General features: G+C 43.6%; 1 protein-coding gene across 1 annotated transcript in view; it reads left to right on the top strand.

The window, feature by feature from the left end:
* The first annotated feature begins 3,258 nt into the window (after positions 1-3,258).
* The window catches only part of CDHR3 (cadherin related family member 3), a 62,212-nt gene continuing 48,038 nt past the window's right edge, over positions 3,259-17,432 (top strand). The window contains exons 1-6 of the mRNA XM_073331857.2: positions 3,259-3,328; positions 7,387-7,589; positions 10,061-10,229; positions 14,838-14,929; positions 16,639-16,733; positions 16,844-16,948. Coding sequence (XP_073187958.1) covers positions 3,259-3,328; positions 7,387-7,589; positions 10,061-10,229; positions 14,838-14,929; positions 16,639-16,733; positions 16,844-16,948 — 734 coding nt within the window. The remainder of the gene's footprint in view (positions 3,329-7,386; positions 7,590-10,060; positions 10,230-14,837; positions 14,930-16,638; positions 16,734-16,843; positions 16,949-17,432) is intronic.

Here is a 17,432-nt window from a genome sequence, read left to right as displayed (position 1 = left end):
GGTGGGAGGAGCCGGTCCCAGTGTCTGTCCCAACAAACCTCTTCAACATCTCTTTTAACATCTTTTTAAATCTTTCCACCAGGCCATCAGTTGATGGATGGTACATTGATGGGCCTTGATTTTAAGTAGCTCAGATTGCTGCAGTGGGGTTTGTACATGTTTTCTGTCATGCCCAGGGTGCAGCATCTGCCCTAGCTGGTGAGCAGCTGGAGGCAGTGTGTGTCCCATCTCCAGCAACCCCTTGGCTGTGAGAAAATTTTCCATCAGTTGTACCACATCCAACAATGAGTCAGGGCAATGCTGGAAAACCCACTCCTGGCCCCTCACCAGAAGTATAGACAAGAATTGCTCTGTGAGGACCAATTCTGCAAATTGAAGCCTGATGTGTTCCTTGGGGTGAAGCCACCATCAGCAGTCCTCTTTTAAACATTGCGTCACTACTCGCAGGCGTGCCTCCTTGGGGTAGGTCTCCAGCCTAAAGCGGTACCTAAGTGTCTCTTCACATATATCCAGATAATCTGAAATAGCTGTCTTCAACCAACGGTAGTCTCTAGCTTGCTCTAGATCAAGGTTATTTTAGGCTGGTTGTGCCTGTCCTGTCAGGTAGGGAGCTAAAACTAATGCCCAGTGCTCTGGAGGCCATTGAGAGGCCAACACTACCCCTGACAGGAGCTGAGAATGCCTCTGGATCATGGTTTGGGCCCATCTTCAGCGGCACAGGTAGCAGCGCTCCTCTTGGCTGATTGGGCCATGCTAGGCCTTCCTGTTCAGGGAAAGGGGTTTTTAAATTGCAACAGAAAGATACTCTGGCGTTCTTGCTGGTGGGTCGCAATCGCCTTCAGAAGCTGCTGCGGCTGTGCTGGCTGGGCCTGCTGCTGGATCATCCACTGCAGCAATGTTCGCTGCTGAAATTGCTGTTGCTGGTTGGCCTGCTGCTGTTGTCATTCTACCATCCACTTACACCGGTGCTCAGGGTCCATATCGACTGATAATCCCTCCCCAAGGTCTGGTGTGAAACATGTTTCTGTCTCAAGGCCTTGTATCAGGCATAGGACATCTTGCCCATATTCGCCACCACTTGTAGTCAGCTGGCTCGCAGCTTGGGCTCAGCCATCATCTCTTTAAAACTCATGCCCTAGGGTCCTTTCTGGAATCCCCATTCCCGAGCAAGCTCACTTTTTCCAGCGGGAGTTGGGCTTACTTCGAGGGTCCTTTCTGATTCTAATTACCTCCTGTTCTTGGCACCGCTCCTCAGGTCCAGCTACGGGGAACTGACAGAGAGTGGACATCAGATCCTTTCTCAGGGCTGCAGTGTCTGTCTGCCCTACTCTAAGAGGGGGGAGGAAGGAAAAGCCAGTCACTGTCTTGGGCTGGACTCCCCTGGCTACTGGGCTCGCTAGTGGTCTCCAGCAGCCTCTCTTCTTGGGCAAACTTCCCCACATTGTCTGTGACCCACTTCACCTTTTGAAGCTCCCCTTCTCCAAGTAGAGCATCCTCTACAGGTGTGCCTAATTGGCACTGCCTGAGTGCAGGGACACTTGTTCGGCTTGCTGTCAGTGGGATGGGGGGGGGCGGTGTCCCATCACAGCAGGAGGCTGACGAGATGTTGGGGGGGGCTGATGGAGTAGGGGGGAGTGGAGGAGAGCGTGGGCATCATTATTATCATAGATGTACCATGAGGCTCAGAGAGTGACAAGGCAGAGCTGCTGTGGTTGAGAAATTCCTTTGCTAAGCCAGTGTCCCTTGTTTTCCTGCCACATTGTCCCTGAAGTCAGTGTGAAGTACAGCAGAAGAATGACTTCTCGTGTCTTGCTTACGTCATTCCTGCTAATACATCCCAGAATGATGTTTGCTTTTTTTGCAATAGTGTTACACTGTTGACACATATTTAGCTTGTGATTCACTACTATGATGATCCCCAGTTCCCTTTCTGCAGTATTCTTTCCTAGGTAGTCATTTCCCATTTTGTATGTGTGCACCTGATTGTTCCTTCCTAAGCAGAGTACTTTGCATTTGTCCTTATTGAATTTCATCCTTTTTACTTCTGACCATTTCTCCAGTTTGTCCAGATCATTTAGAATGTTAATACTATCCTCCAAGCACTTACAACCCCTCCCAGCTTGGTATCGTCCGCAAACTTTAGAAGTGTATTCTCTATGCCATTATCTAAATAATTAATGAAGGTATTGAACAGAACAGGACCCAGAACTGATCCCTGTGGGACCACACTCGATGTGGCCTTCCAGCTTGAACCAGTGATAACTATTCTCTGAGAATGGTTTTCCAACCAGTTATGCACCCACCTTATAGTAACTCTATCTAGGTTGCATTTCCCTAGTTTGTTTATGAGAAGGTCATGCAAAACAGTACCAAAAGCCTTACTAAAGTCAAGATATACCACATCTACCGCTTATTCCCCTATCCACAAGGTTTGTTACCCTGTCAAAGAAAGCTATTAGGTTGGTTTGACATGATTTGTTCTGGACAAATCCATGCTGACTGTTCCTTATCACCTTATTATCTTCTAGGTGTTTGCAAACTGATTGTGGAGAAGTCTGATTTATGTAACTGTGCACATGAGCACTGATCTATTGTTGGCAAAGGGATCTGTGTGGGCATTCAGACAAAGGAAGAACCAAACCAACAGACTCAAATATATATTTATAGAAGAGAGAAAATACAGGACAAAAGTTATGACACAGAGCATGGAGGGAGCGGGACCTGCTCATGTCATTGCAGAACAGAGGCAAGGGAAAAGCCCTGTGCTCTCATAAGCAATAACGATACATTGAGTGCACACTAGAGGATTTTGTGAGAATGGATATACCAATATAACTATAGTGGCAAAACCCTTCTAGTGTAGACAAGTCCTAAATGACTCTGACACCCCAGAACAGGTGTGAAACACACTAGCAGCATGGGGAAACATGCAATGCTGCACCCAATATTGTCCCTGGTCTATGGAGAGAGAACACCTCATTCCTCAGAATTATCAAGCTGGCATTGTATTATCTATTCCCCTCCTTCTTTGTCATTCTAAAAGGATTGCAGTTTAAGGGATATTTTATGGTATGTCAGCAAGGAGCCATCCACTGAAGAGCAAACAGGCTGATGGTGTTTAGAAACTCCCTTAGATACGGCAGAACCTTTGTTTGATTTCTTACTGGACAGCATGACAAGGAAGAAAAATTTAGGTGGAGCTGAAGCAGACTGAGGCAAATAAGACCCAGATCTTCTTTCAGTTCACATCCTAGGACTATGGATGGCAGGATTCTAGGGAAGAGGCAGAACATTTTTCTTCTTTTGGTTTTGTTGGGAAGAATATCTGGTAAGAACACTATTTTATTCCATTGCTAAATTTAAATCATTCTTGTCTGTTATAGTTTCTCTTAAGGGACCTAAAGTGTACTTTTGAGATCAGAACTTTTGACAAAAGAGTTCAAGGAACAGCTGTTTTGTTACCGGACTGCAGTGAGCCATGGGGCTGCATCAGTATAACTGTCAGGAGATTTCGGCCCATTGTGATCATTTATATACCATTACAATAATATTATGCCGGATGCTGTGCTACAGAATAACATCCATGGTTCAAGATGAGCGTATTGGGGTGGGAAAGCAGGTGAATTTTCAAAAAAGCAAAGTCAGTTCACTTTAGGCAGCTCCAGGTTTTGTTCATATTTCATTTGTGGGTTAATTGAATTAAAGAAAAATTGTAGTTTTTAAAATGACATGAACTTGACCTATGTTTGTAGCAAGTTTTAAGAAGACCTTGCCATAAAGACATGTATAGAGCCCAGTTCTCCACCACCTTAAAGCTTGTGTAAATGGTAACATTTTATACCCTCTTCTGATCTGGTCGCTTTTTAAACACTGATGTAGTCATTTACACTAAAAATCAGACTGGTAGTGTTTTATACCCACTTTGCACAGATATAAATGACTGTACCAGGTACAAAGCGATAAGAATCAGGCCAGTAGAATTTAGACTTTTTTTCTAGGTTCATGTTAGTGAACAGTTGGTGAATTAAAAACCAACCAATCAACCAACCAACCAAACCCTCTCACCCACCCCCCACAAAACCCAGACCATGGCATGTTAACTTGGCAATATCAGTATTTGGGTTCAGCATGAGAGCATTACAGATACACAAAGAATAGACCTTCTAACAAGCAGCAAAGAAGAATGGATTGCTTACAGCAGAGGTTTCTTAAACTGTTGTCCATGGACCACTAAGCACTGGCTGGTGCTTGCAGAGAGCTGGCTGGTCACACATTGCTGGCTCTCCTCCTTTTTTTCTAGTCACTAAGTTGCTTTAAAAACAGTGTTGCCAACTCTCATGAGTCTCATGATATTTGGTGTTTTCCCCTGTAAGTCCCAACTGCTTTAATCTGTAGATTGCATGAGGATCTCAGCTTTCAAGAGAGTAAAATTTGAGTGTACCATAAAGGCTCAGAAATCAGAAGGCAAAGCAAGAGGTCTCAAGATTTTTTTTTAAAAGAAATTCATAATTTTTAATAAAAAGAAAAGGAGTACTTGTGGCACCTTAGAGACTAACATATTTATTTGAGCATAAGCTTTCATGAGCTACAGCTCACTTCATCAGATGCATTCAGTGGAAAATACAGTGGGGAGATTTATATACATAGAGAACATGAAAGAATGGGTGTTACCATACACACAGTAACAAGAGAGTGATCACTTAAGGTGAGCTATCACCAGCAGGAGAGCGGGGGAGGGGGGAACCTTTTGTAGTGATAATCAAGGTGGGCCATTTCCAGCAGTTGACAAGAACGTCAGAGGAACAGTGGGGGGTGCGGGGGGGGGGGAATAAACATGGGGAAATAGTTTTACTTTGTGTAATGACCCATCCATTCCCAGTCTTTATTCAAGCCTAAGTTAATTGTATCCAGTTTGCAAATTAATTCCAATTCAGCAGTCTCTCGTTGGAGTCTGTTTTTGAAGTTTTTTTGTTGAAGAATTGCCACTTCTAGGTCTGTAATTGAGTGACCAAAGAGATTGAAGTGTTCTCCGACTGGTTTTTGAATACAGTATCCCCGATAATGTCACGGCAAACCTGGTGGGTGAACTTTGTGACTATTTCACATTTGGGGACAATGTATACCTTCAAATCAGTGGCACTGCTATGGGTACCTGCATGGCCCCACAGTATGCCAGCGTTTTTATGGCTGACTTAGAACAATGCTTCCTCAGCTCTCGTCCCCTAGTGCCCCTATTCTACTTGTGCTACATTGATGACATCTTCATCATCTGGACCCACGGAAAAGAAGCCCTTGAGGAATTCTACCATGATTTCAACAATTTCCATCCCACCATCAACCTCAGCCTGGACCAGTCCACACAAGAGATCCACTTCCTGGACACTACGGTGCTAATAAGCGATGGTCATATAAACACCAGCCTATACCAGAAACCTACTGACCTCTATTCCTACCTACATGCCTCCAGCTTTCATCCAGACCATACCACACGATCCATTGTCTACAGCCAAGCTCTACGATACAACCGCATTTGCTCCAACCCCTCAGACAGAGACAAACACCTACAAGATCTCTATCAAGCATTCTTACAACTACAATACCCACCTGCTGAAGTGAAGGAACAAATTGACAGAGCCAGAAGAGTACCTAGAAGTCACCTACTACAGGACAGGCCCAACAAAGAAAATAACAATACGCCACTAGCCATCACCTTTAGCCCCCAACTAAAACCTCTCCAACGCATCATCAAGGATCTACAACCTATCCTAAAGGACGACCCATCACTCTCATGGATCTTGGGAGACAGGCCAGTCCTTGCTTACAGACAGCCCCTGAACCTGAAGCAAATACTCACCAGCAACCACACATCACACAACAGAAACACTAACCCAGGAACCTATCCTTGCAACAAAGCCCGTTGCCAACTGTGTCCACATATCTATTCAGGGGACACCATCACAGGGCCTAATAACATCAGCCACACTATCAGAGGCTTGTTCACCTGCACATCTACCAATGTGATATATGCCATCCTGTGCTAGCAATGCCCCTCTGCCAGCAATGCCCCTCTGCCATGTACATTGGTCAAACTGGACAGTCTCTACGTAAAAGAATAAATGGACACAAATCAGAAGTCAAGAATTATAACATTCATAAACCAGTTGGAGAACACTTCAATCTCTCTGGTCACTTGATTACAGACCTAAAAGTTGCAATTCTTCAAAATAATAAGTTCAAAACCAGACTCCAATGAGAGACTGCTGAATTAGAATTAATTTGCAAACTGGATACAATTAACTTAGGCTTGAATAAAGACTGGGAATGGATGGGTCATTGCACAAAGTAAAACTATTTCCCCATGTTTATTTCCCTCCCTCCCCCGGCCCTGCACCCTCCACTGTTCCTCAGACGTTCTTGTTAACTGCTGGAAATGGCCCACCTTGATTATCACTACAGAAGGTTTTTTCTCCCCCCCCACCCCCGCTCTCCTGCTGGTAATAGCTCATCTTAAGTGATCACTCTCCTTACAGTGTGTATGGTAACACCCATTTTTTCATGTTCTGTGTGTATATAACTCTCCTCACTGTATTTTCCACTGAATGCATCCGATGAAGTGAGCTGTAGCTCACGAAAGCTCATGCTCAAATAAATTGGTTAGTCTCTAAGGTGCCACAAGTATTCCTTTTCTTTTTGCGAATACAGACTAACACGGCTGTTACTCTGAAACCCATAACCTATGTCCTTTAATAGGCCAATGCTACATGAGGATACCTTCAGTGAACAAACAGGCTGCATGCTTCACTGGGCTGAGCAAGGCTTGCTCCTCCCTGCTTTGTCCCAGCAAAGGTGAAGTGAGCTGTAGCTCACGAAAGCTCATGCTCAAATAAATTGGTTAGTCTCTAAGGTGCCACAAGTCCTCCTTTTCCTTTTGATTTTTAATGTGATTCAGTGCAGAGAGGCAGCAGCAGGGGGTATCAGGTGACTGATATTTCTAGCTATCATGCGAATACAAGCAATGGAGTAACAATACTGCATTAACATCAGTAACTTGCAGTGGCAGAGCCCCAGCATTTAAGCAGAAAATAAATAGTTTGAGCCTCCTGTCACTTGCATGGGTTCGACAGCAGTGTAACATCACAATTCATATCAGCATGAGAAGAGTTTCAGGTCATTTCTGTTCACAGCACGTGGCAGAAGGTGTGTGCTCTGTCCCAGCTGACATTCACAGAGAGGGCATGAAGTGAGCTGTAGCCCATGAAAGCTCATGCTCCAATAAATTGGTTAGTCTCTAAGGTGCCACAAGTCCTCCTGTTCTTTTTGCAGCACAGCTGCTACTCTGGAACCCTTCACAGAAGTGTAATTTTACTTTCCTTTTCAAATATGCAGGGGGAAAAACACTGTCACTTAATGGCTTGCCTGCTACAGGCAATGTGACAGAAAATTCTTCAGCTTATGTTTTGGTTCATACGTTTAGTGTTACTTTATCACCATCACCTTCTGAAGTGGCTTCAGGATATCCTTTAATAATAAACTCAAATCCACTTACGAAAGCTTTTCGGATTGATCCTGGAGCTACACATACTTACCAGGTAAGTTTTCAATTCAACTTGGGCAATGTGTTTAGTCTGTAGACTGATGCTTACTCTTTGGATTACTGAGAGCTGATATTGGTACCGTATTTATTCATGTATCATTTAATTGTAAGAGTTGCAAAAGCAGATCAAGGTATCTATTACAGGAAATTCAACTCTTATAGCACCCAAATAGCTGATAGTGCTTCTAGGCTTTTTATTGGTTTTCAAACACCATATTTGTTCCACATATCACAGAAGTAATTGTTTTGAAAAATACTAAGGTGAATAAAGAAAAGGAGGACTTGTGGCACCTTAGAGACTAACCAATTTATTTGAGCATGAGCTTTCGTGAGCTACAGCTCACTTCATCGGATGCATACCATGGAAACGCACGGTATGCATCCGATGAAGTGAGCTACAGCTCACTTCATCTCATGCTCAAATAAATTGGTTAGTCTCTAAGGTGCCACAAGTCCTCCTTTTCTTTTTGCGAATACAGACTAACACGGCTGCTACTCTGTAAGGTGAATAAAAGCACCTGGGGCCTGATTCTGATCTTACCTACCCCTGTGTGGATCAGGTAATGTAAACTCAGAATCAGGCCCTCATTGAATCCAACTTGTTGCACTATAACAGAATTTTACTAACTCACCTTAATGGGGAAGATTGTCAACCTTACTTAAGCTGAATCCAGTTTAATCAGCCCCTTGAAGGCTCCCTCAGTACTGAGGAATCCTTGGACTTCATAGAGCTGCCAAAGGGATGGTTTGCCACCCTCCTGGCTGCTGATTCAGATGGCATCTTTGGGGAAGGGAGGTATAGCTTGGGCCCCAGATATCCTCAGTTACTGGCAGGGCCCTTGGGGGCTCTGCACAGCAGCATAGCTGGAACAAGCTAGAGCAGTTCTCCAGGTTCCCTAACTTACTGGGAGGCAGTACAGATCAGCTGCAGGATCCGAGGGACAAGAAGTTAGCTTAAAGCAGAAAGGTGCAGCAACACCAGATTGAGGCCTTCCTTACCCCTAAAAAAATAGATCGACTTAGCTTTATCTCCCAGGGCTGTGAAAATTTTCACACCCTCTGTGATGTAGTTAGGTCGATCTAACCCCCATGGTAGATGCAGCTAGATCAACAGAAGAATTCTTCCATCACCCTAGCTACCGCTTCTCCAAGATTTTTCACACTTGCTATCTGGTCACCCCAAAGGGAAACCCCCCTTCTGAAAATGTATGATGCATCTACACTGCAGAACCATACCTGTGCTGCTATAGTGTAGATGTGCCCTGAAATCTGTCCCAATGACTCCATTGTGAATTACTAAGTTCTGCAAACTAGTAGGCAAGTGAACAAACATGATTTAAAAAGCTAGGATGATGCGGCACAAATGTAATTAGCTCATTTACTGGACAAGCGTAGTTAGTGTTAATTATTTATGCTGTTGCATAATATTCTAATGAATGTGTAGTACCATATTTTGTAAAAGTAATGAACGCCTAGTAATGAGATACCCCAGAACTACACTCTACTATTAAGTCTTTGCTGAGATATGGGGAAGGCTATTTTCATGCATGAATTATGGGGGCTGACAATTAGAATCTCTATTTTCACAGCCCTCTGCTGCTGTGGTGCGAGAGCGGGAGGAGAGCATAGGGAGATTCTTACCTACCCTCCACCCACAGAACAAAAGCAGCAGAGCAGGTTCCCCACACATTATGCAGGAACATGCTAGCCCATGCACCAAGTCTCCTGCTTTGAGCAGTGTATAGCTAAGGCTCCCCCTCTCCAGGCCCACAGCAGCAGCAATCGGTAGTTGGAGGTAGAATTGTTCCTGCTCAGAGGCGCAAAGAGTGGTCCAGCTCACCTCCAGATAACATGCTGTATTTCTCCATCGTGCACTGTAAGGACAATTGAGCATCTCTTTCCTCTTCATTGGAGAGGCATCTAAAAACAGCAGCATCAAAGCTGAATATATAGCTTACCACACTGTTCATGAAATCAGTGAAAATGTTTAATTGTTGTGAATTGGAGGTATATTTCTATTAAGCAGGACCCAATCTGCTTAGAAATATCTAGATTCTCATTTAGACTGTGTGACAGAGTGGCACCCACCTCCCACGAGCGCACCCTGGTTGAGGGTGTGCATGCCTGCGATTTTTTTCTCTGCTCACAGCGACCCATCAGCCACTGCGTTTGTTAAGTGGGACTTCGGTGACTCAGCCCTCCGGCCAAGTCACACTCTCTCCATGTGCAAAACAAGCAAAGCCCTTCCGGGGGATACAGTCCAAAATGTCCTTCAGTCCTCCCTGGACTCAGTCTTTAATAGTCCAACAGGGACCTACTGCAGTACCCCCTCAGTTGGTGCATCTTCCTGTAGCCCTCAGTCTTTAACCAGTCCAACATGGCACCTTTTTATATGTATTTATTCCTATATACAATAATTACAGATTTGATTGCATAGTGTGCTACTAATAATTTGTTACATTTCAGGTTGTTACCACTGGAGATCCTGTTCTAGATTATGAAACTATGCCAAACAGCTTTGATTTGCAGATTTATGTCAGTGATACAGCTGGGGCAAGTGACCTTCAAATACTTACTGTCCAAATAACAGATGTTAATGAACCTCCTGTGTTTCGTGGCAATTTGGCAAACCAAAGTAAGAGAACTGCTTGAAAGTAACAAAAGAGACTAATGCTTGAAATTACAACATTGGGAAACTAAACCTTAATCACTAAATGTTATAGACAGAATGCCTAGCAATGCTTATAGTTAAGATTGGCCAAATATTTCCATTCTAGAGGGTCACTGTGGTTGTTACCTGTTTTATGTTTTCAGCTGAAATTTAGTGATTGATCTCATGCAGGGAGTGACTTCCCTCCTTGAGACTTGCACTAAAAATGGGTTAGGCATTTTCAAATACCAAAAGAGTGAAAAGAAAGCAGTGCTAGTGATAACAATAAATATTTATGAGCTTTTTTGATTCGTTGAAGTGTCTTAGTGGCAGCTATTAGAGACTTCCCATTTGATAGGGAGGTAGAGTGGGATCCATACAAGTACATAAACATCCAAGTACTATTTTTAGGCATCACAGCAATCCACAAAACTCCCCTTGGCTGCGCCTAACCATCTAGGCACCTAAAGTCTCTTGCCATCTAAGTTTCTGCATCTGAACCTCCTTCTGCGCATCCGGGTGCCAATCTCCCACCTAAGCCACACAGTGATTGACAAACCAGGGGAAAGACAAACTGTTTGGCCACCTAAATCATTTGTGGGGCCTGATTAGAGGTTGCCTAATTCCACATGAAACAGCTGGGGTGTGAGGCAGGAAAAGAGGCCCTCCCTTATAACCTTTAGCATAGTGGCTAGGGTTCTGAGCTGGGATGGGGGCAATGCTCAGTTTAAGTCCTCTCTCTGCCTGATGAGGAGAAGCATAGGCACCGACTGCACAGGTGCTCTGGGGCTGGAGCACCCACGGAACAAAAATAGTGGGTATTCAGCACCCACCCGCCGATCAGCTGTTTGGCAGCGAGCAGAAGATGCTGGGGGGAGAGGACGGAGTGGGGCCAGGAACAGGAAGAGCGAGGGTGGGGTTTTGGGGGAAGTGGCATGGCCTCTGGGCAGAGTGGGCGTGGAGCATCCACCCAGAAAAATGAAAAATTGGTGCCTCTGAGCAGAAGGGATTTGAACAGGGATCTGCCACTTCTCAGGTGAGTGCCCTAGGCTATGCAGTCTCCCTCAATCTCTCCTGTTGAAGTTGTTCCACTTTAAATAATTGAACAATTAAATATTAATTGGGCCAGAAAAAGAGCCTATAGCCTGGTGGTTAGGGCACTCCCCTGAGAAGTGGCAGATCCCTGTTTGAATCCCTTCTCCTCATTGGGCACTTGAACTAGGGCTCTCCCACATCCCGGGCGAGTACCCTAACCCTTGGGTTAAATATTAAGGGAGCTCCTTCTCCTGCCCAAGCCTGGCTGTTGTGTGTGGATTTAGGCAGCCTCTGATTGTTCCCTGCATGTGACTTAAGTGGCCAAACACCCACCTTCTCCCAGTTTGTAAATCACAAACAAAGATAGGCCCCTCCTAGCAGCCCGGATTTAGGCATGGAAATCTGACCTGAGGGTGTGGGGCTTAGGACATGCTCCCCACCCCCCATCAGCATCTCCCATTGGCTATTTTAGGCAGATCCCCACCTAGCCTGTTGGCTTTTGTGGATCACATTCTGAGGCACCTATCTATCTCCTCATATAGAAGTCTAGTGGCTAACCCAGGCCTTTCAGATTGCAGTGTTGCTCCTGTGTTTTTTAGTCACCTAAAAGTTAGGCATTGTGATGCTGAGTGTCTCGACATTCGAGTTCCTTCTATGGAACCAGGCATAGCCACTTTGTTATGGACATACTGTTTTGTGCCTTGTTGAAAACTGAATTGGATTTGGAGAAGCAACAAAGGTTTAAATAAATGTACTTTGTGCATGTGCAAGAGTTTCTGAAAGACAATAAAGCTAGTGTTCAGCCGGCGTGCACAGCAGTACAGTGAATCTGCATGTGTGTGAGAGAAATTTATGTGGGAAATCAGTTTTAAATGTAAGGTCATGGGGATTATGATCTGTGATAGTGCATAAGGAAAGAGACAGGGTTCCAAAAATACTATCTCCATGTGATCGGTGATATTGGCCCAGCTCTGTGTGTGTGTGTGTGGGCGGGGGAGGGTGCAATGTGTGGGAACTTGGAGCACCTCTGCTTCATTCACTGCAGCAATTGCTCAGGGTGTTGAGAAGGAGGCTGGAGTTCAAAAAATCCCTTCTTCATTCAGGGTGGGGTTTGGAAGGAGAGCAGTGTATGTTCAGTACATGGCCCCACATCTCAAAGAGGATAAAAGTAAATATCAAACAGCTGCCTGGCTCACTGAGCACCTATCTAGCTCACTCAGTAATGAGGGGACCTGCAGAACTTATACCATGACATCATGTAACTGAAGGCTGTATAACATATACATATATAAAGGGGCAGAATTAAGGTTACAAGAGAAATCATAATTTTGTCACTTCCTGACTTTTAAGAGTTTCAGTTTGAAACTTCAGTGTTCTAACATGTGTGTGTGTGTGTATATGGAACAGCAATGAATTATTAAACATTCAAAGATTTTTTTTTCCTACCCAAAAATACAGATGGGCCAGAGCCACAAAATATGGAGCCAGCTTATGAACTCCTCAATAGGTGGGAGAATGGCAATGTTATTTCAGGGTTTTGGCTCACTGGCAGAGGCCAGTGATGAAGTTTGGATCTAAGTTTAAATACTGATCCCTGCCAAAGTTAAGGATTAAGAGCCAGTACAGGTTTTGGTTCAGGCCCATTTCTAGCTGGAAAACAGCCAGTTTAACAAATAACATGTAAGCATCCCTGGAGTTCTTGCTTCTTTACTATACTTTGTACAAGAGACAAAATAAACTCCTTGGAGAAGGGCCTGGGTCTTCAGAGCATGGACAGTGCCTAGCATGTTGTGGGTGCTACTGTAAAAAATAATAATGAGATTTGACATGATGATGCTTCAGGGGATGGGCGCAGCATGAAACATGCTATATTTGGGAGCTTGTTAAAAATAATTGCATCAGTTTAACACTCAGCTAGAGCTGCAGTAAATCAGTGAACACAGACATAGGAGTTGTCTAACTGGGTGGGGTTAGTTATCAATACCAGCTGCCGTTAACACTGATGGCACATTCACTGGTTATTAAAATGTGTCTGTTTCTCATTAAACTTCATATTCATATCACTGTCATCTAGGAATCCTCATTCTGCTGTTTGGGGATTACTGCTGCTCCTTTGGGCACAAGCAGCCAGTCAGGGTCAGGGACAGATTAATATTCTATAAGCACAGGACACAGCAGACATGAAAAAATCTACAGTAAATAATGAGTTAAAGGTCCGCTTACTCATTAACTGCCCATACTAGCAATAATTCCTATACGTCTTAGGAAAGCTGGGGTTCCCATGTTTCCAATGATGTAGCACATGAGATCCTAGTCCTAGCAGTTCATGATATGAACTGAATTGACGTAGACACAGTGAAGAAAAAGGACAAACACAAGGATGGATTTTAAAGCATCAGGCCACAACTTTATTACATTTAACACTTGGGAGGGCTGCTATCTATCCTGTTAGCCATACTCTCACCTACCAGGCATTTTAAGTGGTTCCAGTGTGGGGGCTAAAGGATTCCCTACCCAATAACCCACCACTCATGTAGGCTCTCTTCATCTTACCCCTAGGACTCAGTTCGTTTTTCTGAGTCCTACTCCTGCCCACAAGGGGGACCAAGGGTACGAAAAGGGGGGAACCTCAGCCCACAAAGGCCTCAGGGTCTCCTCCTATCCCATGAACACAAGGCCCACCAGTAAAATCCCAGGTCTTTTACTTCTGCGAACCATCCCTTTTATCCTTTTAACCACACTCAAAACTAGCGGCAAGTTGCGATGAAATAACATCCTTATTGAGTATTAATTATTAAACTCTGTTCTTATTTAACTTAACCGTGCCTCCAGGATGCTGTGAGCAAGGCAAAAAACTCCCCAGCCCTCTGCCAGTTTGGCCCCTACAGGAAGAAAAAAATTCATTCCTGACCCTACAGCGGGCAAACAATCAGAGCCATAGCAGCCACAAAACACAGCTTCACGGCTGCTAGTACAGGGGACGAAGGGTGAGGCTGCTAGAATGGAGCAAAAAGCAAGAGGCTTCACGAGGCCGAAGCTAGGGTTTAAATTAATGAAAGAGGAGAGTGAGGGACCAGTCAGATCCCTTCCTCCCCAAGCTTGCCAACCAGTGACTAGAGACTTTGAAGGGGAAGGGCACCCCTGCATCCTCTCAGCACATGTTCTCTTTCCACATTCAACTGGGCCTAACCCAATTGCTGCTGGCCCCATCAGGTTTCCCATTCATTGAGGCAGGTGGGTGGTACTGGTCACAATCCCCCAATGACATAAAAATTCAAGCTAGCCCAGGTCATTTACCAATGACCAGTTCAAGATATGCTCTGTCTGTCAGTGATGTAAGCTTCATAATCACAAATATTGATGGTTGTCTATTTACAGCATGGGGGCATGTTCTTTTGACCCAGCTGTGTGTTGTTTTGGTGTGTGTTTGGGTATTTTGTTTATTTTGGAATTAGACAGAGTTGCAGAGTGAGTACATGCATCAGGTAATGACGTGTTCTGATACCTGTGTCTTTTTTAAAGATAAAATTAACATTGACTATATTTCTATTCATCCAGCTGTAATGATCTATATCTTGGAGGGAAATAGAACACCTCCTGGAGTTATTTACCAGATTGATGCATCTGATCCTGAACAGTCACAACTCACAGTAAGTTTAATTAAGGAAAAAAGAGAGAGAGACAATGCAATCCACTGCATCTGAAGTATAACTAATTCCCAGGAACTTTCTCCTCTGAACTCACTCATCAGGCATATAGAAAACGGAATATTGTCAGTTGAAATGAAACATTTTAAATAATAAGCTAGAATAGCAGAATGTTATTTTTGATAAGAAGGGACCAATCTCTCACCACTGGGGTATGGAGTAGGTTTTAAAATTTGAACACCCTGAAGTTAGAGTTTGGAGACAGGGTTTTGCTATGACCCACCATAGATATAGCAGGTAACGGGGTCTTTCTTACAAACTGTCTCCAAAACCCCTTTTCAGAGTAAGGGTTAAATGGGGCTTTTAATCTTTTATGTTACATTGAAGTTTCTTTTAAATGAAACATTGGGGAAATAACTCTTCATGCAATGAAACCTCAGCATTTAGCCATCTGGAAAGCAATACAGTGTGATTTGTGGCCAACAGCTTAAAAAAATGAAAAGGTTCTGGAAATCAGCAGGAATTTCAGAAAAGTCACTTTTTGCAGACTTTTACCTGAGAAACTGGTGAAAGATACAACATTATCACAAACAGACACTTCAGGTGTTACTTCAGCCTGTAGCAATACTCAAAAGACCAATTACATTTTAGGAGCTGCATTCTTGACCTCCTTACTCAGTCTTTTCTCAGTCAAACTCCCACTGAAGTCAATGTGGGTTTGACTGAATAAGAAAAGATGTAAAGGCCTCAGGATTTAGCTCTAGATTAACGATTATTGCCAATGAAAGAGAAAAATAACTGCAGTGAATTCTTCATAAGCAAAAGTCTTTGAATCTGTGATAAATCCCAGTCATAATAAGGAGACGCACATGCAGAAATGATGGACTGCTGGTACAATAATACTCCCAGCAGGAAAACTAGAGTGGTCCATTGATAAGAATTTGTTAGCTTAATTGATTAGATTACTCAGCCGCTTTTTCAGCAACTTCAGTTAAACATATCACAATAGGAGATGAGTTCTGGTTACACTCGGTTCTATTTCATTTCTGTTTGTCAAAGAAGTAACACAAGAGGAGTAGCACCAGTTGAGCAGGTCTTTCATAAGGCTGTAGGATTTTTAAGAACACTTTACTGATCACCTGGCTTATCATTATTTGATGCTGTATGTTCTAGAATATCACTTGTTAAGTTAGGCCTGGGCTACACTACACAGTTAGGTTGACTCAAGGCACCTTACGTTAACCTAGCTGTGGGTGTCTCTCCACTTGAATTTGGCTCCTGATGACATAAGTGCCCCATTACACTGATTTAATAACACCACCTCCCCAAGCAACATAGAGTCAGGGTCAACGTAGTTAGGTCGACGCAATGTGAGTGGGGGTGAGAATTATTCTGATAAAAATGTGACACAATGACTAGCTTGGTATGTGACCATGTCTCTTTCTAATGGGGACCACTGTCATGCCCTGCTTGCTATTTACCAGAAGATCTACTTCTATAGCTCAAGTGACAGTGGCTTGTGTTTCTGGTGATGAATGTCCTGGGTTTGATCCTGCTGGTGACCACGATGCCTGTACATTTCCATACACAGAGTTCTGGGAATACTGTAAATGTGGGGCATATATTTCCTTGATCCATTCTGTATGCCAGTGAATGAATGGCTGGATGTTTTAAAAAGATACAGATACTAATTCATAATCCTTTTATTCCAGTATTCATGTACCCCTGTGTCACAGCCATTCATGGTTTCTCAAACTGGAACCATTTCTTCCACAAAAGAATTTGATTTTGAGAGAGATCCACATCTGTAAGTATTCATTTTGATCCTCTGATCATTCTCGTTGTTCATTGTTAACAGAGACCTACTGCATGTAATCCACGGTGTGATTCTGGTTTGATTTTGTTTTTATTTAACAGTTATTTGTTAAACATAACAGTGACAGACCGCCTAGGGCTGAGCACCACCAGGGCAGTGATAGTCAACATCATTAACACCAATGACGAAACACCTTACTTTACCACGTAAGTGAAACGATCACTTTGCACCCTAAAAATACACATAGTTCTCAGACTTTTCAGCCTCAGCATTATTGGTTCAACCTTTTGGGAGACTCTATAGCATAGCCATTAACTGATACAATGTCTCATTGTTTCCATGTACTTCTCCCTCTTTCTATATCCATCTTTTTTAAACTTAGATTGTAAGCTATTTGGGGCAGGGTCTATCTTTTTGTTCAGAGCCTATCACAGTGGGGTCCTGCTCCATGACTGGGGCTCTGAGGTGCCACGACCATACACATAATAATAAACTAATGATAATACATAAGAACAGCCATACTGGGTCTGACCAATGGTCCTTCCAGCCCAGTATCCTGTCTTCCAACAGTGGCCAATGCCAGGTGTTTCAGAGGGAATGAACAGAACAGGGTAATCATCAAATGATCCATTCTCTGTCACCCATTCCCAGCTTCTGGCAAACATTAATAACTATTCTAATAACTGTTGC

This window comes from Lepidochelys kempii, chromosome 1, assembly GCF_965140285.1.
Source record: "Lepidochelys kempii isolate rLepKem1 chromosome 1, rLepKem1.hap1, whole genome shotgun sequence".
NCBI lineage: Eukaryota > Metazoa > Chordata > Testudines > Cheloniidae > Lepidochelys > Lepidochelys kempii.
This window is presented reverse-complemented; position numbering and strand designations above follow the sequence as displayed.